This window comes from Mesoplodon densirostris, chromosome 4, assembly GCF_025265405.1.
Source record: "Mesoplodon densirostris isolate mMesDen1 chromosome 4, mMesDen1 primary haplotype, whole genome shotgun sequence".
Taxonomy (NCBI): domain Eukaryota; kingdom Metazoa; phylum Chordata; class Mammalia; order Artiodactyla; family Ziphiidae; genus Mesoplodon; species Mesoplodon densirostris.
In genome coordinates, this window is record NC_082664.1 from 137,684,105 (window position 1) to 137,706,026 (window position 21,922).

At 35.8% G+C, this 21,922-nt stretch overlaps 1 protein-coding gene across 1 annotated transcript in view; it reads left to right on the top strand.

The window, feature by feature from the left end:
• The window catches only part of DNAAF4 (dynein axonemal assembly factor 4), a 105,738-nt gene that overhangs the window by 59,642 nt on the left and 24,174 nt on the right, over positions 1 to 21,922 (top strand). The window contains exons 7-9 of the mRNA XM_060097315.1: positions 910 to 1,141; positions 19,852 to 19,997; positions 21,284 to 21,393. Coding sequence (XP_059953298.1) covers positions 910 to 1,141; positions 19,852 to 19,997; positions 21,284 to 21,393 — 488 coding nt within the window. The remainder of the gene's footprint in view (positions 1 to 909; positions 1,142 to 19,851; positions 19,998 to 21,283; positions 21,394 to 21,922) is intronic.

The following is a 21,922-nucleotide window of genomic DNA, read 5'->3' on the forward strand; positions in this document are numbered from 1 at the left end:
AGTGCTTCATTAGCCATGTGTGACTAGTGGCTAATGTATTGGATAGTACAGAACATTACTACCATTAAAGTCCTGTTAGACACTGCTTCTCTAGAGGATAGAGGTGATAAATTTTTGTTACCATAGGAAGGTTAGGTACATGGACTCAACCATATATACTAACCAGTTACTCTGTTTCACAGGGACTTTTTTTTCTTGCCCATATGAGGGAAGTTTGTGAAAGGGAGAAAAATTGGCACACGACTGAGCAATGTATTGCTTTCAGATTCATCTGATATTTAGCTTTTCATGTGGAAATGTCAAATAACTGCTATTGCAAACATAGTTGACAGCAGGATTCAAAGTTCAAACATTTCCACCCACCAGAGACAAACTCCCTAGTTCCTCCTTCCGATTCCCTTCTTATTATTCCCTCATTCCTCAGGTGAAGGTCGGCACAACTTCAGTCCTAAGACAAGGTAAGACTGGCATTAGTAGAAAGGTGAATGTTTGCATATGTATATTTGTGTGTGTGTAAAGATTTGGGGACAAGTGACTTAACTTTCAGAGTAATAAATTCTTCCTTTTTTTTTTTTTTAATTAACCAAGCCCTTAGATATCATCTATTGAATGCCTGTCCACAGTTTACATGCAAGTAAACTGAGGCTAGAGAAAGTGACTGCCCAAGAACATGTCAATAGTTAATGGTAAATCTGGAACTAAGACCTTCGTTCAGTGACACCATATCATTGAGCATTCTGCTAAATCATTTACCGTTCCCATTTTAATTCTTTATTCACTGCTAACTATCGCTGCAGATTTAATGACGTGTTTAAAGGTAAAAATAACTAATTATTATAATGAATTTCTTATTTTTAAAATATTGCTTTTTGTATGTTTTAAAGGATTTGGTAATTTTAATTTTTTCAGATTGAAGAAGAAGAGAGGAAAAGAATAGAAGATATGAAAGAAAATGAACGGATAAAAGCAACTAAAGAATTGGAAACCTGGAAAGAACATCAAAGAAAAGCTGAAGAACATAAAATAATTCAGAGAGAAGAAAAATTATATCAACAAGAAAAGCAAATTGAAGAAGAGAGAAAAAAATTAAAACATAAAGGTCTTACTAGGAATTCAGTATCTAGAAATCTTGCCACAAAAGGTATAATGATTACTTAATATTTTCTGGGAAAGTGAGTCCTGTTAGTGAAGCATATATGTCATAGTGTGTGTGTGTGTTTGTGTATGTGTGTGTGTGTATGTGAATGAATCTATCCACAGTATTAGGTCATTATTTTGGTATATGAATTACTACAATACAAAGACTAAGGTGAAAGACTTATTTCTTCTTCTAGGAAGTAGTGAAGTTTTCATAATAAAATGAGCAAAGATTCAATATTGTTTTTACTCATGTGCTTCCTTTAGAAATTTATGCAGGTGTTGTTAAATATGTGTTTAACTCAGGTGCAGTAAGACTTGGAGTGAATTATCAGTACCAGGAGCATTCATTTATTTCTTTAGAGATAAGAAAATAGGAATTTCATTAAAAGACCTTTTCATCACATAACTCAGGAAAATGAGTACTGTTAAGCAAACTTCGCTGTAAGCAGACAAGAACTTTTCTGGCCTTTGATTCTGGAGTATTCAAAAATAGATGAGAGGACAATTTTCTTTATTGAAAGCTAAGAGTGTTTTTATCTGATTTTAGAATATTAAACTTTGTTTTGGGTTTATTTATGTTTAGTAAATGGAACGTTTTGTAGTTAAATCACTTACATAACAGTGACAATTAACATTTCTTGGGTGATTACTATATGCCAGGTAATTTTATTGATTGTATCACTCAATCCTCGCAACAGCACTTTGGGGTAAGTGCTGTTGTTCTTATTTTAAAGGAAATAGGTGTTTTGAAAGGATAAACAACTACCCAGTAAGCAAACCTATAGGATTTGAACCCAGATCTGATTCTGAAACCTATGTTCTTTTCAAAGGCTACATGTCTTTACTACTTTAACAGTGAGGTTTAGCATGTTAAAAAGTCATTTAGAGTAAATATTAAGCAGTAGCTTTATTAAATTTATATATTTTTGTGGTTTAATATTGACATGCAAGTTAACTACTACACTATCTCCTTCTTTAATGCCATTTCAACAAAATATTGATACAATTGGAGTATTTGAAAGCATTTCCTTCCTAATTTCAATTACTTCTAAACAAATAGGATGTTTTAAGACACTGGTGGAACCCAAACAAACTTTTGTATATAAGAGATATCTTGAAGATGTTTAAAAAAAATTCATCCAAGGATACAAGGGAAATTAAACATGGTAGAGGAAAAAAATGTATAAATCAGCCTTTTTTGGATTTTTTACTCTAGAAGTCCTTTTTTTCCTTATTTCAGTAGTATCATTATGGATGACTGGTAGCATTCTTTAGTAGTCTTTGGTTACTTTCTTCCATCTCGTCCATGCATTTAACAAATATTCATTTACTCAGTGTCTCCTCTGTACTTGGAGTTATGGAATATACAAATATGACTTAACGTGTGTCCAGTGCCTAAGGAACATAAAATGTTGTAGATACAAATAACTTCAGTTAGCTGGGATTTGTGAGTAACTGCTTTAAAAAATTGACAAATGTCTCATTGGCCAGTAAAGTTAGACCTCTTAAAGAGGAAAACAAGGCTGCTCCTAAAAAGTCTAATGCTCCTGTTTTAATGCCACCTCTAACTAAAAATGCTCATTTGATAACATTTCTAACTATAGAAAGAATATTGTATTATTTGCCCCAGAAACGTTCTTGAGACAACTACTTTTATAGTATACTGAATACAAATGGTGTGGCGGGTGCTGTAGATTGCCTACTCAATATATACTCTCCTTTTCCTTTTTTACCAATAGAATCATGATTTGGGGGTGGGGGACAGAAGAAATGTGTCCAGCTTAAAAACTTACCACTTGGAAATTTGAGTATTGATTGGATATTTGAAGAAATTATGGAATAATTACATTTTTATTTAGATGTGATAATGATATTTTCTTTAGATGTGATAATTTATAAAATCCTCATCTTGTAGAGATGCCTACTGAAATATTTATAGGTAAATATGATGTCTGAGATTTGCTTCAAAATAATATGGTATGTGAAAATGGATAGAGGTAAAGATGAAATGGTGTTGGCCATGAGTTGATAATTGAAGTCACGTCATGAATGCATGATGGTGATTATTCTATCCTGTCTACTTTTGTACATATTTGAAATTTTTTATTATAAAATGAAAAAATAAGGATCAAAGCACAGTGACTCATTTTTACAAACAAAGTAATTTTAAATTAGTTAAAAAAAAGGGAAAACAAAATTTACTTCCCCAGACTCTCTTGTAACAGTATGTAGCCAAGTGGCACAGTTCTGGCTCTTGAAATGCAAGAAGAAATCTACTAAGGATTTATAGAAAAGTATTACTTTTCTGAGATAAGTGTCCCCAGTTCCTTTCTGCTCGCTCCCCCTTTCCTTTTTCTACCTAAGATGAAGATCTTTGCCAAGAAGTGCATTAACACTTCTTGAGATCATGAAGAGGCATGCCATACATTAAGAATGATAGAACAGGGAAGAAGAAAGAGCCTGGGACATTAATGACATTGGAAAGCTGATAAATCGTGCTGAACTATCTTTCTTCAAGCTTGTTAAGTGAGAAAAATAAACCCATGTTTGGTTAAACCACTGTAGTCATGTTTTTTTTTTTCCACACAGCCTAGAGAATTTTTGACTTCTGGAAATGGGTAATGGAAGAGAAGGTTGATTTAGCATTTGAAAATTGTTCAGTATAATTATACTAACAGAACAAAGGACAAACGTGATTATTTCAATATTGCAAAGAGGCATTTGACAAAATCCAACACCCATTTATAATAAAAAATTGGACTAGAAAGAAACTTTCTCAATCTGATAAGAGCCTTCTACACAAAAATCTATAGCAAACATCATATTTACTGATGAATTAATGTGTACTTTGTCCCTTAGGTTGAAGAGCAAGGCAAGCATGTCTGTTTTCACTACCTCATTCAACATTATACTAGAGGTCCTAACTGCTGCATTAAGACAAGAAGAAGAAATAAAAGCTGTGAAGATTAGACAGGAAGAAGTAAAACTGTCTATTTGTAGATGACATGATTGTCTATGTAGAAATCCCTAAGGAATCTACAGATAACTGCTAGACCTAATAAGTGAATTTAGCAATGTCTCAAGATATAAGATTGCAAAAATCACTTATGATTTTATTTACCAACAGCAAACAATTGGAAAATTAAACTTTAATCAATTTATAATAACACTAAGACACAAAATGTTTAGGAATAAATTTAATAAAAGAAGTGTAAGATCTCATCACTGAAAACGATAAAAAATTACTGAGAGATATTTTTAAAGGCCTAAACAAATGGAGAGATATAGCATGTTCATGAATAGGAAAACTCAATATTGTTAAGATGTCACTTCTCCTTAAATTGATGTATAGATTTAATGCAATTCCAACAGAAATACCAGTAAGCTTTTTGTAGAAATCGACAAGCTGATTCTAAAATTTATATTAGAATGCAAATGACCTAGACTAACTAAAGAAATTTTTAAAAATAAGAACAAAGATTTTGGACTTATACTACCTGATTTGAGGACTTAACATCAAGCTACAGTAATCAAGATAGGGTGGAACTGGTGAAAGGACGAACAGAAAGGTCAAGAGAATGGAGTACAGTGAGCAGAAATAGATCCTAACCTGTATGGTCTGATGCTTTTCATCAAAAGCAGAACAGTTCAATGGGGAAAAGAAAGTCTGGAACAATTGGGTATCTATGGAAACAAATGAACTTTGATTCTTGCCTCACCATGTACATAATATATACGCAGAAGACAAACTACCCAATAAATAATTAGACAAAAGATTTGAATGGACTTTTCACAAAAGAAGACATATGAATGGTCAATATGCACATGAAATGATGTTCAACATCATTAGTCAGTAAGGAAATGCAAATTAAAACCACAGTGAAATATAGTGGTTAAATAAACTAAGATAGCTAATATTAAATATTAGAAAGTCCATCAGTACAAAGTGTTATTGAGGATGTGCTACAGTTGGACCTTGTACAATGATGGTCAAAATATAAAATGGTACAACCACTTTGGAAGAGTGTCAACTGTCATCTAACCTATCATATAACTCAACCATTTTAGTCCTAGGTATTTACACAAGAAAAATGTGTCCACCTAAAAACTTGTATTCAAATGTTCACAGCAGCTTTATTTACAATAGTGAACAACTGGAAACAATGTCCATCAACAGGTGAATGGATAAACAAATTATGAAATACATTCATAAAATGGAATATTACTCTTCAGTAAAAAGGAGACAACTGGAACTTCCCTGGTGACCCAGTGGTTAAGGATCCGCCTGCCAATGCAGGGGACATGGGTTTGATCCCTGGCCCAGGAAGATCCCACATGCTGCAGAGCAACTCAGCCCGTTCACCACAACTACTGAGCCTGCGCACCTAGAGCCTGTGCTCTGCAACAAAAGAAGCCATTGCAATGAGAAGCCCGCGCACCACAATGAAGAGTAGCCCCCGCTTGCCACAGCTAGAGAAAGCCCGTGCACAGCAATGAAGACCCAATGCAGTCAAAAATAAACAAATTTATTTTTAAAAAAAGCGACAACTACTGATACACATGACATGAATGAATCACAAAATTATTCTGAAAAAAGCAAGACACCAGTCCCTAGTGCATGAAATTCTAGAAAATACTAACTAATTTATCATGACTGAGAGCACGTCAGTGGTTGCCTGGGGCCAGGAGTGAGGGGAAAGGATGAACTTCACAGGGTTATAGGGGACTCTTAGAGGTGATAGAAATTTTCTGTGTTGATTGTGATTTCAGGAGCATGTACATCTGTCAGAACTCATTTAATATACTTTAAAATGAGTATAGTTATTGTACATGAATTATTTCTCAATAAAATTGAAAAAATAATGTTTATTGATTTTAGGCAGGAAAGCATCAAAGTGTGCACGATTTCCTCAAGTTCTTACTATTCCACAGAGTTATGCTTAGGGCCAGGCATAGTGAGGCCATTCCCCCAAAAGGCTCCATTTGAGGGTCCCGGCTCTTGTACTGTTGTCTATATTTATAAGATTCGAGGAAAGGGGAATCAATGAGCATTAATTAGTTACATGACTATGGGGGCTTTCTTGTCTTGTTAGAAACAGCTTTGTTCAAAAGGGGAAGCCGGGACTTCCCTGGCCGTCCAGTGGTTAAGACTTTGCCTTCCAATGCAGGACGTGCAGGTTCGATCCTTGGTCGGGGAGCTAAGATCCCACATGCCTCGAGGCCAAAAAATCAAAACAGAAGCAATGTTGTAACAAACTCAATAAAGACTTTAAAAATGTTCCACATTAAAAAAAAAAAAATCCAAAAGGGGAAGCCTCTTGAGGTCAGTTACCGGTATCTGTTGAACTAGTTTTGATTTGCTGAGCTATCTATTTGCTAAGCTACTAAAAGCATTGTAGTGGGAGAGATGAGGCTTCAGGGTAGGTGGATTTGTCCCTTTTCAACTTGGTAGAACTAGGTACGTCTAAAGGGAGGGGCAAACGTAGGTCTGGAAAAAATAGGATTGGTTGAAAGTGCATAGGACTTTGATTACCAGATCTCCTCCTGTACTACAGCAGATAACTGGAGATTTACTTTCTGCACAATTGAGGACTGAGTGAGATTCTGCTCTGAAAATACAGAGATTGAGCGAAAGTCTGCATTGTAAAAATATAAATACTGTTTCAAGAGATCCTCTCCAGCTCTATTCTCTTCCCCATATGCATGCAGGAGCCCAGTGCACCTGTTATGTAGATTGGAGAATTCCTCTACAGGGAAGCTAACTAGTATAGGATGAAAAAACCCTGGCATTTATAATGGCCCCACTAGTTCACCATGCTGAAGCTCACTAGTCAACAATCTTTAGATTCATGTACACAAAACTTCCAGTCAGAATATTTGTACTTCATCTTTAATATGAACAGACAGCCAAGAACCAAACGGAAAAATGCAACTTGGAACAACCAAGTAATGCAGGGAATAGAAGAAAACTTAAAAAGAAGTATAATTAGGTGGGGCTAATGGCAGACTCTTGGAGGGCTCACGCCGAGTACTTCCCAGAACTTCTGCTGCCAGTGTCCTTGTCCTCATGGTGAGCCACAGCCACCCCCGCCTCTGCAGGAGACCCTCGAACACTACCAGGATGGACACCAACCTCCAAACTTCATTCATATGTTGAACCTGAAGACAGTTCACACACCAAGAGAATCTGAGAGAACGTCCTCACATGAGGGACTCCTGGTGAAATCACTTTGTGGAAACAGTCAGTGCATCAAGAAACCTTTACTATTCACAGAAAGATACACAAGATGAAAAGGCAGAGGGCTATGTACCAGATGAAGCAACAAGATAAAACCCCAGAAAAACAACTAAATGAAGTGGAGATAGGCAACCTTCCAGAAAAAGAATTCAGAATAATGATAGTGAAGATGATCCAGGACCTCGGAAAAAGAATGGAGGCAAAGATGGAGAAAATGCAAGAAATGTTTAACAAAGACCTAGAAGAACTAAAGAACAAACAAACAGAGAGAAACAATACAATAACTGAAATGAAAAAAACACTAGAAGGAATCAATAGCAGAATAACTGAGGCAGAAGAACGGATAAGTGACCTGGAAGACAGAATGGTGGAACTCACTGCTGCAGAACAGAATAAAGAAAAAAGAATGAAAAGAAATGACAGCCTAAGAGACATCTGGGACAACATTAAATGCAACAACATTCACATTATAGGGGTCCCAGAAAGAGAAGAGAGAGAGAAAGGACCTGAGAAAATATTTGAAGAGATTATAGTTGAAAACTTCCCTAACATGGGAAAGGATAGCCACCCAAGTCCAGGAAGCACAGCAAGTCCCATACAGGATAAACCCAAGGAGAAACACGCCGAGACACATAGTAATCAAATTGGCAAAAATTAAAGACAAAGAAAAGTTATTAAAAGCAGCAAGGGAAAAATGACAGATAACATACAGGGGAACTCCCATAAGGTTAACAGCTGATTTCTCAGCAGAAACTCTACAAGCCAGAAGGGAGTGGCATGATATACTTAAAGTGATGAAAGGGAAGAACCTACAACCGAGATTACTCTACCCAGCAAGGTTCTCATTCAGATTCGATGGAGAAATCAAAAGCTTAACAGAGAAGCAAAAGCTAAGAGAATTCAGCACCACCAAACCAGCTCTACAACAAATGCTAAAGGAACTTCTCTAACTGGGAAATACAAGAGAAGAAAAGGACCTACAAAAACCCAAAACAATTAAGAAAATGGTCATAAGAACATACATATCGATAATTACCTTAAACATGAATGGATTAAATGCTCCAACCAATAGAACACAGCCTTGCTGAATGGATACAAAAACAAGACCCATATATATGCTGTCTACAAGAGACCCACTTCAGACCTAGGGACACATAGAGACTGAAAGTGAAGGGATGGAGAAAGATATTCCATGCAAATGGAAATCAAAAGAAAGCTGGAGTAGCAATACTCATATCCGATAAAATAGACTTTAAACTAAAGACTGTTACAAGAGACAAGGAAGGACACTACATAATGATCAACAGATCAATCCAAGAAGAAGATACAACGATTATAAATATATATGCACCCAACATAGGAGCACCTCAATACATAAGGCAACTGCTAACAACTGTAAAAGAGGAAATCGACAGTAACACAGTAATAGTGGGGGACTTTAACACCTCACTTACACCAATGGACAGATCATCCAAAATGAAAATAAATAAGGAAAAGCAGAAGCTTTAAATGACACAATAGACCAAATAGATTTAATTGGAATTTATAGGACATTCCATCCAAAAACAGCAGATTACACTTTCTTCTCAAGTGCTCACGGAACACTCTCCAGGATAGATCACATCTTGGGTCACAAAGCCTCAGTAAATTTAAGAAAATTGAAATCATATCAAGCATCTTTTCTGACCACAACGCTATGACATTAGAAATGAATTACAGGGAAAAAAAACGTAAAAACACAAACACATGAAGGCTAAACACTACATTACTAAATAACCAAGAGATCACTGAAGAAATCAAAGAGGAAATCCAAAAATACCTGGAGACAAATGACAATGAAAACACGATGGTCCAAAACCTATGGTATGCAGCAAAAGCAGTTCTAAGAGGGAAGTTTATAGCTATACAAGCCTACCTCAAGAAACAAGAAAAATCTCAAATAAATCATCTAACCTTACACCTAAAGGAACTAGAGAAAGAAGAACAAACAAAACCCAGAGTTAGCAGAAGGAAAGAAATCATAAAGATCAGAGCAGAAATAAATGAAATAGAAGCAAAGAAAACAATAGCAAATATCAATAAAACTAAAAGCTGATTGTTTGAGAAGATAAACAAAATTGATAAACCATTAGCTAGACTCATCAAGAAAAAGAGAGAGTGGACTCAAATCAATAAAATTAGAAATGAAAAAGGAGAAGTTACGACACCGCAGAAATCTTAAGAGACTACAACAAGCAACTCTATGCCAATAAAATGGACAACCTGGAAGAAATGGATAAATTCTTAGAAAGGTATAACCTTCCAAGACTGAACCAGAAAGAAATAGAAAACATACACAGACCAATCACAAGTAATGAAATTGAAAATGTGATGAAAAATCTTCCAACGAACAAAGGTCCAGAACCAGATGGCTTCACAGGTGAATTCTATCAAACATTTAGAGACGAGCTAACACCCATCCTTCTCAAACTCTTCCAAAGAATTGCAGAGGAAGGAACACTCCCAAACTGATTCTATGAGGCCACCATCACCCTGATAACAAAACCAGACAAAGATACTACAAAAAAAGAAAATTACAGACTAATATCACTGATGAATATAGATGCAAAAATCCTCAACAAAATACTAGCAAACAGAATCCAACAACACATTAAAATGATCATATACCATGATCAAGTGGGATTTATCCCAGGGATGCACGGATTCTTCAATATACGTAAATCAATCAATGTGATAAACCATATTGACAAATTGAAGAATAGAAACCATATGATCATCTCAATAGATGCAGAAAAAGCTTTCGACAAAATTCAACACCCATTTATGATAAAAACTCTCCAGAAAGTGGGCATAGAGGGAACCTACCTCAACATAATAAAGACCATATATGACAAACCCACAGCAAACATCATTCTCAGTGGTGAAAAACTGAAAGCATTTCCTCTAAGATCAGGAACAAGACAAGGATGTCCACTCTCACCACTATTATTCAACATAGTTTTGGAAGTCCTAGCCACAGCAGTCAGAGAAGAAAAAGAGAGAAAAGGAATACAAATTGGAAAAGAAAAGGTAAAACTGTCACTGTTTGCAGATGACATGATACTGTACATAGAGAATCCTAAAGATGCTACCAGAAAACTACTAGAGCTAATTAATGAATTTGGTAAAATAAAATACAAAATTAATGTACAGAAATCTCTTGCATTCCTATACACTAATGATGAAAAATCTGAAAGAGAAACTAAGGAAACACTCCCATTTACCACTGCAACAAAAAGAATAAAATACCTAGGAATAAACCTACCTAGGGAGACAAAAGAGCTGTATGCAGAAAACTCTAAGACACTGATGAAAGAAATTAAAGATGATACCAACAGATGGAGAGACATACCATGTTCTTGGAAGAATCAATATTTTGAAAATGACTACCCAAAGCAATCTACAGATTCAATTCAATCCCTATCAAATTACCAATGGCATTTTTTATGGAACTAGAACAAGGTAATCTTTAAATTTGTATGGAGACACAAAAGACCCCGAATAGCCAAAGCATTCTTGAGGGAAAAAAATGGAGCTGGAGGAATCAGACTCCTTGAATTCCGACTATGCTACAAAGCTAAAGTAATCAAGACAGTATTGTACTGGCACAAAAACAAACACAGATCAATGGAACAATATAGAAAGCCCAGAGATAAACCCACGCACCTATAGTCAACTAATCTATGACAAAGGAGGCAAGGATATACAATGGAGAAAAGACAGTCTCTTCAATAAATGGTGCTGGGAAAACTGGACAGCTACATATAAAAGAATGAAATTAGAACACTCCCTAACACCATACAGAAAAATAAACTCAAAATGGGTTTGAGACCTAAATGTAAGACTGGACACTATAAAACTCTTAGAGGAAAACATAGGAAGAACACTCTTTGACATAAATCACAGCAAGATCTTTTTTGATCCACCTCCTAGAGTAATGGAAATAAAAATAAACAAATTGGACCTAAGGAAACTTAAAAGCTTTTGCACAACAAAGGAAACCATAAACAAGACCAAAAGACAACCTGCAGAATGGGAGAAAATATTTGCAAACGAATCAACGGACAAAGGATTAATCTCCAAAATATATAAACAGCTCATGCAGCTCAACATTAAAAAAACAACCAATCCAATGAAAAATGTGCAGAAGACCTAAATAGACATTTCTCCAAAGAAGACATACAGATGTCCAAGAAGCACATGAAAAGCTGCTCAACATCACTAATTATTAGAGAAATGCAAATCAATACTACAACGTGGTATCACCTCACACCAGTTACAATGGGCATCATCAGAAAATCTACAAACAACAAATGCTGGAAAGGGTGTGGAGAAGAGGGAACCCTCTTGCACTGTTGGTGGGAATGTAAATTGATACAGCCACTATGGAGAACAGTATGGAGGTTCCCTTAAAAACTAAAACTAGAATTACCATATGATCCAGCAATCCCACTACTGGGCATATACCCAGAGAAAACCATAATTCAAGAAGACACATGCACCCCAATGTTCATTGCAGCTCTATTTACAATAGCCAGGTCATGGAAGCAACCTAAATGCCCATCGACAGATGAATGGATAAAGAAGATGTGGTACATATATACAATGTAATATTACTCAGCCATAATAAGGAACAAAATTGGGTCATCTGTTGAGACATGGATGGATATAGAGACCATCATACAGAGTGAATAAGTCAGAAAGAGAAAAACAAATATTGTATATTAATGCATGTATGTTGAACCTAGAAAAATGGTACAGATGAACCAGTTTGCAGGGCAGAAGTTGAGACACAGATGTAGAGACCAAACTTATGGACACCAATGGGGGAAAGCTATGGGGGCATGGTGATGGTGGTGTGATGAATTGGGCAATTGGAATTGACATGTATACACTGATGTGTATAAAACTGATGACTAATAAGAACCTGCTGTATAAAAAAATAAAATTCAAAAATTAAAATAAAGAACTGGGGCTTCCCTGGTGGCGCAGTGGTTGAGAGTCCGCCTGCCGATGCAGGGGACACGGGTTCGTGCCCCGGTCCGGGAAGATCCCACATGCCGTGGAGCGGCTGGGCCCGTGAGCCATGGCCGCTGAGTCTGCACGTCCGGAGCCTGTGCTTCGCAACGGGAGAGGCCACAACAGTGAGAGGCCCGCGTACTGCAAAAAAAAAAAAAAATAAATAAAGAACTATAATTAATGTTCTCAGAGAGATGAGAACATATTTTAATCCTTGAACAACAACAAGAGGCTGTAATAAAGAATTTTTCCTAAAAAAACGGTTTGGAAATTAAAAATGTAATTTAAAAAATTAAAAATTAAATCAAATAGTTGGAATATAGTTAATTTTTTTCCAGAAAATAGAATAAGATGACAAAGAGATTTTATTATTTTATTTTATTTTTTAACTTTTGGCTGTGTTGGGTCTTTGTTGCTGCTCACCAGCTTTCTCTAGTTGTGGCGAGCAGGGGCTACTCTTCGTTGCGGTGCGCAGGCTTCTCATTGCAGTGGCTTCTCTTGTTGCGGAGCATGGGCTCTAGGCACATAGGATTGCTAGTTGCAGCACGTGGTCTCAGTAGTTGTGGCTCACAGGCTCTAGAGCACAGGGTCAGTAGTTGTGGTGCACAGGCTTAGTTGCTTCGTGGCATGTGGGATCTTCCCGGACCAGGGATCGAACACATGTGCCTTGCATTGGCAGGCGGATTCTTAACCGCTGCGCCACCAGAGAAGCCCCAAGAAAGAGATTTTAAAATAATAAAGATAAAACAACTGGAGTATCCATTCAGGTTGTCCAATATTCAAATAATAGGAGTATTAGGAAGAGGGAAGGGAGAAACAGAGGAAAGGTAATAATTTTTTTAAATTCTTTTTTTATTGAGATTTAATTGACTTATTATAAGTTTCATGTGTACAATATAATGATTTGAGATGTGTGTATATTATGAAGTGATCATCACAGTAAATCTAGCAAATAAGTCCAGCACCATACAAAGTTACAATTTTTTTTCTTAAGATGAGAACGTTTAAGATTTACTCACTTAACAACTTTCAAATATGCTATACAGTATTATTAGCAATAGTCACCAGGCTGTACATTTCATTCACAGGGCTTATGTATTTTATGACTAGAAGTTCATACCTTTTGACCATCATCACCCATTTTGTCCACCTCCCACCCCCCACCTCTGACAACCACCAATCTGTTCTCTGTATCTATGAGTCTGGTTTTTTGTTTTAGGTTCCACATATAAGGAATAATTTTAAAAAACATTTTTTTTAGCAGGGGCTGGTGGGAGAGATAAATCAGGAGTTTGGGATTAACATATACACACTACTGTATGTAAAATAGATAAACAAGGACCTGCTCTATAGCACAGGAAACTATATTCAATGTCTTGTAGTAATCTATAATGGAAAAGAATCTGAAAAAGAAATGTATATATATATATTTTTTGTTTGTTTGTTTTTGTTGTTCCTAATACTATTTTATTTTTCCTTGATCAACTATTGCAGCATTTTGCAAATTTTGTTTGTTCAAAAAAGCAATTTTTGGTTTTGTTGATCTTTTATTGTTTCTTTGTTTTCTATTCCATTAACTCCTCTGTTTATTTTTATTTGGCTTCTTCTAGTTTCTTTGGGTTTTCTCTGTTCTTTATACAATTTGTTTGAATTAATTTTTGAATCTTTTAACACATGCATATGAAGTTATAATTTTTTCTCTTAAACACTGCATTAATACATTCACCAAGTCTTGAAATCTTGTGTTTTCATTGCCATTTAGTTGCAAATATTTTGTAACCCATCATGATTTTTTTTTTGTCCTTGAATTATTAGGGAGAATTTTTTTTCCAAATATATAAAAGGGCAATGATAGTTGTTCTCATATTTTATATTATGTGGGTCATTGTGTTATATACAAATGTGTTTATAAATCATTTGTAGTTTGCTAGTGTGTATTTTTGTTTATTGTGAGTCTTTCTTTTGATATGGGCTACTTAGGTTTATTATTATAAATAAAATATATCCTGGGACCTTCCTGGTGGCACAGTGGTTAAGAATCCACCTGCCAATGCAGGGAACCCAGGTTTGAGCCCTGGTCTGGGAAAAAGCCACATGCCGTGGAGCAACTAAGCCCACATGCCACAATTACTGAAGCCCATGCACCTAGAGCCCATGCTCCTCAACAAGAGAAGCCACTGCAGTGAGAAGCCCATACACTGCAATGAAGAGCAGCCCCCACTTTCCGCAACTAGAGGAGGCCTGCACACAGCAACGAAGACCCAATGCAGCCAAAAATAAATAAATTAATTAATTTAAAAAGAAAATAAATTATATCCTAACATCTTAGAATTTCCTTCTGCCCTGTTACTTTGTGATTTATATTTACCAGACTTCCTTTTTTGTTCTTTTTTCTGTTTTTCTGCCTTGGATTAAATAATTTTTCTTAATTACCTCCTTTCCTTTGTACTAACTTGAAAGGTATACATTCTATTTTTTGTTCTCTGAATGATCAATATTAAATTTTTTATAACTGTTTTGATACATAGATATAATTACAATTATATTTTTAATGTGCATACTAAACAAAATTTAATCTCTACCATTACTTGTAAATATTAGAAGGAAATTTAATACATGAACTTCAGTGGTACCCATCCTCTATGTTACTGTCTAAAGATTTTATTCCTCTTTTTTGGCGGGGAGGGAGTCAACTGATCTCACCTTATTTTTAAACCTCTAAATTTAGTCATTAGTGTGGCTTTACCACATATACTCATTACTATTTCTGTTGACCCATATTTACTGCTTTTTATTTATCTTTGCTTCTTGCATCTAAGTTCTTTCTGGATCCAATTACCTTTCCTTTAAGTAAATCCTTTAGTAGTTTTTTATTTCTTTTAACATCTTTATTGGAGTATAATTGCTTTACAGTGGTGTGTTAGTTTCTGCTTTATAACAAAGTGAATCAGCTATACATATACATATATCCCCATATCTCCTCCCTCTTGCATCTCCCTCCCACCCTCCCTATCCCACCCCTCTAGGTGGTCACTGAGCTGAGCTGATCTCCCTGTGGTATGCGGCTGCTTCCCACTAGCTATCTATTTTACATTTGGTAGTATATATAAGTCCATGACACTCTCTCACTTCGTCCCAGCTTACCCTTAACCCACTCTGTATCCTCAAGTCCATTCTCTACGTCTGCATCTTTATTCCTGTCTAGTAGTCCTTTAATAAAGATCTGAATGTTAATTTCAGTTATTTTTATTTTGTTATTGTTATTCAGTGATGTTTTAGATGGTTGTAGAATTCAAGATTGACAGTTATTTTCCATCAGTAACTTGAAGATATGTTTCTATTGCCTTCTGACTTCTAATATTGCTGCTGGGAAGTCTGCTCTTGATTTAACATTGATCCTTTATAAGGTAATCCATCCTTTGTCTCTGGTTGCTTTAAAATTCTTCACTTTGGTATATGTTGATTTTATTACTCTAAGTGCAGTTTTATATTTATTCATCTCATAATATCAGAACTTGGAGTATAGTTTCACTCAAAGAACGTATGTCTTACCTCAGTTCTGGGAAGTTATAAGCTATTGTTTTCAAATAGCATATTGTTTTCAAATTGCCTCTATCTTCCTTGGCTGCGTTCTGTATAATATCCTCAGATCTGTCTTCTAGTTTGCAAATTTTCTTCAAATATGCCTAATGTGCTGTTAAACTTGTCCTAGAAGTTTTCAATTTCAGGGACAATATTTTTCATTTTGCAAGTTCTGTTTGCTTCCTTCATACCTGTTTGTTCTTTTTTCATTACCTTAGTTTTTCATTATGGATTTTAGCCTCTCTTAGCTCTTTAAGTAAGCATGTTTTAAATTATTATAGTCTCTTTCAGATTGTTCTTTTATTTCAAATTCTTAATAGGCCAGTCCTCCTGTTTGTTGTGTCTGCTGACTGTTCTCCATACTGTAAGGAAGAAACATACATTGTATCCGCATGTGATTTGTAGCTTTTGTTTGTGTGCTCATCTTCAGCACAGATTTTTATGTGTGCGTATGAGGAAATTTCGTGTGTCCTGGTTTGCAGAAGGGATACCTGAAGTTTAGGTTTCTGAAGGGATATCTGAAGTTTAGGTTTCTCACGAGAGACGTTTTTTCTTCTCTTATCCAGAGCCCCAGGAGGAGACATGCTTCACTTTCCTGGAGTTGTGGACAGAGATTTTATGTGTCCATTTCACTGAGAGTGTAGCCCTTCTCAGGCTGTAATTGCATTTTCAGCTCTCACCTCTGTACCTATATCAGCATTAAATTTCCAGCCTTTATCCTTTATATATAGTCTCTAATATATATATGTATAATATATAATATATTCATATATATAAAATTTCAGATACAGATATGGATATCTAGATAGATATATAGATATATACCTTCATAGGTATACCTATCTAGATATCTATATCTATATCTGAAATCTTTCCAAATAGCTTTTTGTCAGCTTTTGAGATTACCCTGGCTATAAATTGCTGATAAGGCTTTTCTTTTGCATAGTTTTTGAACTGAACTATGTACTTGAAACTTTTGTTTATTTGTTATATTTTTATCAAGCATTTTATGTGTTCATAGCATTTTGTCTGCTTGTAAAAATTGTTTGTTAAAGTTTGTAAAAACTTTAACCTATGCTGCTGAAAACAGAAAGCTAATTTCTTTTTATGTTTTTCTGTTTGTCTTATTTTACTGTAAGAGTTTGAAAGCTAGATATCCTATTTTTTTAAAATTAATTAATTTATTTATTTTTGGCTGAATTGGGTCTTCGTTGCTGCACACAGGCTTTCTCTAGTTGCAGCGAGTGGGAGCTACTCTTCATCGTGGTGCGCGGGCTTCTCATTGTGGTGGCTTCTCTTGTTGCGGAGCACGGGCTCTAGGCGTGCGGGCTTCAGTAGTTGTGGCTCGCGGGCTCTAGAGCGCAGGCTCAGTAGTTGTGGCGCACAGGCTTAGTTGCTCCACGGCATGTGGGATCTTCCCGGACCAGGGCTCGAACCAGGGCTCGAACCCGTGTCCCCTGCACTGGCAGGCGGATTCTTAACCACTGCGCCACCAGGGAAGCCCCTAGATATCCTATTTTTAATGTAACTCATGGTCACCATAATGATTTCCATAAGCATTTTCAAATGTTTATTCATTTACTTTTGTTTAACAAAATTAATAGCCAAGTGATTTTTAAATTTCTCATTATGGAAAAATAGTGCTTATTCTCTCCATGTTGTGTATCCTAGTAATCATTAGTATAAAATGTGAACTTATATACTTCATTTTTACTTTTTATTCTGTTTTCTTTCTGTTGTAGTAACATTAAAAAATCTTACAACATTTTTTCGTGTGTTTTAGAAAACCCATCCTTTTTCATTTTTACCCTCAGGTTTCCCACTCCTGAGTTCTTAATTTTATTTGTCCATGTTCTGGAACATTTCTTTGAGTAATTCAGAAAACATGGTTAGATGGTATATTTACTTAGTTCTTACATATCTAGGAATGTCTCTTAGCTTCACAAGTGAACAACAGTTTACCAGGCTATAAAATTCTTAGGACATTGTGTTAGGTAGATTCAAGCCAACTGCTGAAATAAAGAGGTCCAAAGTTATAGATCAAATAAGATAGAAATTGAATTCTCTGTAATCTAAGACTTATTATGTAACAGCAATCAATCTACGCCTGATAGATGGCTTTGTTCCACGGGGCCATCTAAGCTGGTGGGGCCACATCTATCATCACATCATTTGGCTTCCATTTCTGTGTCCAAGGTGGATGCTGCAGTTGGCATTGTTTCTTAGCCAGTGGGAAGGGGAAAGAGGAAGTCCATTGCAAGTAGATTTACATGTAAGATAATGATCCATAAGTTTTATACAGCACTTGTATTCATATTCTGTTGTCTCAGGTTTGGCACATAACTACATCACTCTTAAGGGAGGCTGGATTTTGTAGATTCTACCTTGGCACAGTGAATTCTATTACTAAAAGAAAGAGGGGAGGATGGGTAGGATACTGCCTTCCCAACCACAAGCATCTGTGGAAATTTTTTGTTCAAATTTTTGTTGATGTTACTTTCTTTGTTTGAGTCCTTATTCTTTCTTCCTTGCTCCCCTCCTCCCTCCCTTTGAAATGTTAATTCATGCCATTTTCAATTTTTCTTTAAAGTGGAAGTTTTATTTTTTTTAAATTTTCTCTCTGTTTTTCAGACATTTAAAAATATATATAAATTTATTTATTTTTGACTGAGTTGGGTCTTTGTTGCTGTGTGCAGGCTTTCTCTAGTTGCAGTGAGTGGGGGTTACTCTTCGTTGTGGCTCACGGGCTCTAGGCGTATGGGCTTCAGTAGTTGTGGCACACGGGCTTAGTTGCTCTGCAGCATGTGGGATCTTCCCAGACCAGGGCTTGAACTCGTGTCTCCTGCATTGGCAGGCAGATTCTTAACCACTGCACCACTTCCACTTACCTAAATTGGAAGTTTTATATCTTAATTTTGTGTGTTCATTTTATATCAAGGATATTAACTCTCTGTCATGTTTCTGGAAAATCTTTTTTTAAACAATTTTGATATTTGCCTTTTAAATCTGTATATCATGTTTTTAGTACTTTTCCTTTTTAGTACCTTTCCTTCCCTTTATTCATATAGTTTATATTCTAACATAGATTAATTTCTCCTCTTATATTGACTTAATAATTATTACATCTAACTACCTTTATACAAATGTATGGTCTTTCATTACAACTCTTTGCCTGTTCCCATTAGCTGTCTTTAATAGCTGAAAATTTTTTATATCATCACCAGGGAGCTTATAGAAGATACTGATATCAGAGCTTATGGAAAATGATGGCTTTGCCTAGGTGCCCTCCTCTAGAGTTGATGTAGATTAAGTTGCCTAGAGTGGCTTCCTTTATAGTGAATGTAAGTTAGACACTGTGTGGTTTAACAAAGAGAACCCCAGAAAAGTAGCTGAGATCATTGATGAAAGAACAGATAATTAGCTGCCATAATTTCAATGAAGGGGCCTCCCTGGTGGCGCAAGTGGTTGAGAGTCCGCCTGCCGATGCAGGGGATACGGGTTCGTGGCCCGGTCTGGGAGGATCCCATATGCCGCGGAGCGGCTGGGCCCGTGAGCCATGGCCGCTGAGCCTGCGCGTCCGGAGCCTGCGCGTCCGGAGCCTGTGCTCCGCAACGGGGGAGGCCACAACAGTGAGAGGCCCGCATACCGCAAAAAAAAAAAAAAAAAAAAAAAAAATTTCAATGAGGGATTTTACCTTTCTTATTGTAGAAAATATGTTTGGATTATTTGTATAGGATTTTAGAAGTAGCTTTAATGTGTAATTACTTTAAAAGTCAGTTTGTTAACTAGGAAATGAGAGATGAATAACTTAGTTGCTAATATTGTTTTTGAAGGGAGAAATTCAGAAATTATATTTTTTGAGAAGTTAAAGGAAGACAGTATTCCTGCTCCTCGCTCTGTCGGCAATATTAAAATCAACTTTACCCCTCGAGTATTCCCAACTGCTCTCCGGGAATCACAGGTAGCAGAAGAAGAGGAGGTTGGTATACTTGCTGTTAGTTACAGTGACCACAATGAAAATATTTTTTATTCCATACATTGAAACTGTTACTGGGTCTGAATTTTTAAAGTATTCATTAAGCTAAAGATATTACTTCACGAAAAAATTTAATATTTCCTTTTGAGAAAAATATATTTTGCAGAATTTTTATTTCTTTTTTGGCTCCAGAATGCTGATGAGAAAACACTGGTTTAATACCCAGTGTTGTTGCTTATCCCAGGAGGTAAAATGTTGTGTGTGCATTTATTTTATCAAATACATCATTTTCCATAATAGACTTGTAAACTTTGGGTCAGTGTATGTCGCGGTAAGAAAAGATTTGTAAATTTATTATTTTATTACAATTATTTATTAATATCAAGTATTTCTAATGTGACATTTGGCATTAATATCTTTCATTTATTTATAAATTCCTGAGCTCTGGGATTTTGAATATTGTATATTTAGTTGTGTAAGCACTAAGAACTGCTTTTTTTTTTTTTTTTTACTGTAAGGTGTGAACTGATACCTCTCTCAATTGAAAAGTTGTGAAAATAATTGAATCTCCTTAAGATATAATGGCAATTTATAAATATTAATTTTTTTCTTATTAACAGCATTTCTATATTTTATTATTTATAAAAGTATCTCTGTAACTATAAAATTATAATTATTTAAAAAATCATTTATGTATTTTTATAGTGTAAAAAATATATATATATATTATAAAGAAAAATAAAACAATATTCACATGAACTCCCAGAAATTTGGACTAGAAATTTTTACACATTTGATCTTAATCAGCTAGTGAAGTTTAAAAAAAAGCTTAAAGATGTATAAAAACTAGAAGTTTAAAACCACCATCAAATATTTTATCAGTCTGCTCATACTACTATAACAAAGTACATAGACTTGGTGGCTTAAAGAACAGGCAATTATTTCTCACAGTTATGGAGGCTGGGAAGTCCAAGGTCAGGATGCTGGGGTGGGGTGGGGTGGGGAAGAGCATGCCCTCTGGTCTCTTCCTCTTCTTATAAGGACACTAATCTTATGATGGGAGTCTCATCCTCATAACCTCATCCAAGCTTAATTATCTCCCAAAGGCCCCATCTCCAAATACCATCACATTGGTGATCAGGGCTTCAACATATGAATTTTGGAGGACACAAACATTCAGTCCATAACAAATAGTATTTCCATCTTGTATAGGAAGATGGAAAATCTAAAAGTAACTTTTAATAAAACAAGACTTTCGTGTCCTTCATTAAACTTCATTCTCATTTCAGTGGCTACATAAACAAGCAGAGGCTCGAAGAGCAATGAATACTGACATTCCTGAACTTTGTGATTTAAAAGAAGAGGAAAAGAACCCAGAATGGTTGAAGGACAAAGGAAAGTAAGTTGTTTGAACTCTCGCCATGAGACTTATAATAAATTTATGTAGATTGTAATACTTAACATATTTTCTAGTTATCTTGACATATGTGTGTGTGTGAGTTTTGGGGAGAAATAATGTAAATATGCCAATTCTGTAGGTAGTGCTTCCATATTTAAAAAGTCAGATCTTATAACAAATAAGGCTCTTATTTTTATTGCTTTTGTATTTATATGTCATGGAAATGAAAAATATCACGTCTTTTGGATTGCTTATCAAAATCCCTTTTTAAATCACTTAACGTTTAACATAAGTCCTTCATAATACTTGCCTTAAAATCATGGTTCTTTTGGGACTTCCCTGGTAGCACAGTGGTTGGGAGTCCGCCTGCCAGTGCAGGGGACATGGGTTTGAGCCCTGGTCCAGGGGGATCCCACATGCCGCAGAGCAACTAAGCTCGTGCGCCACGGCTGCTGAGCCTGTGCTCTAGGGCCCATGAGCCACGGCTGCTGAAGCCCTCATGCCACAACTGCTGAGGCCCTGGTGCCTG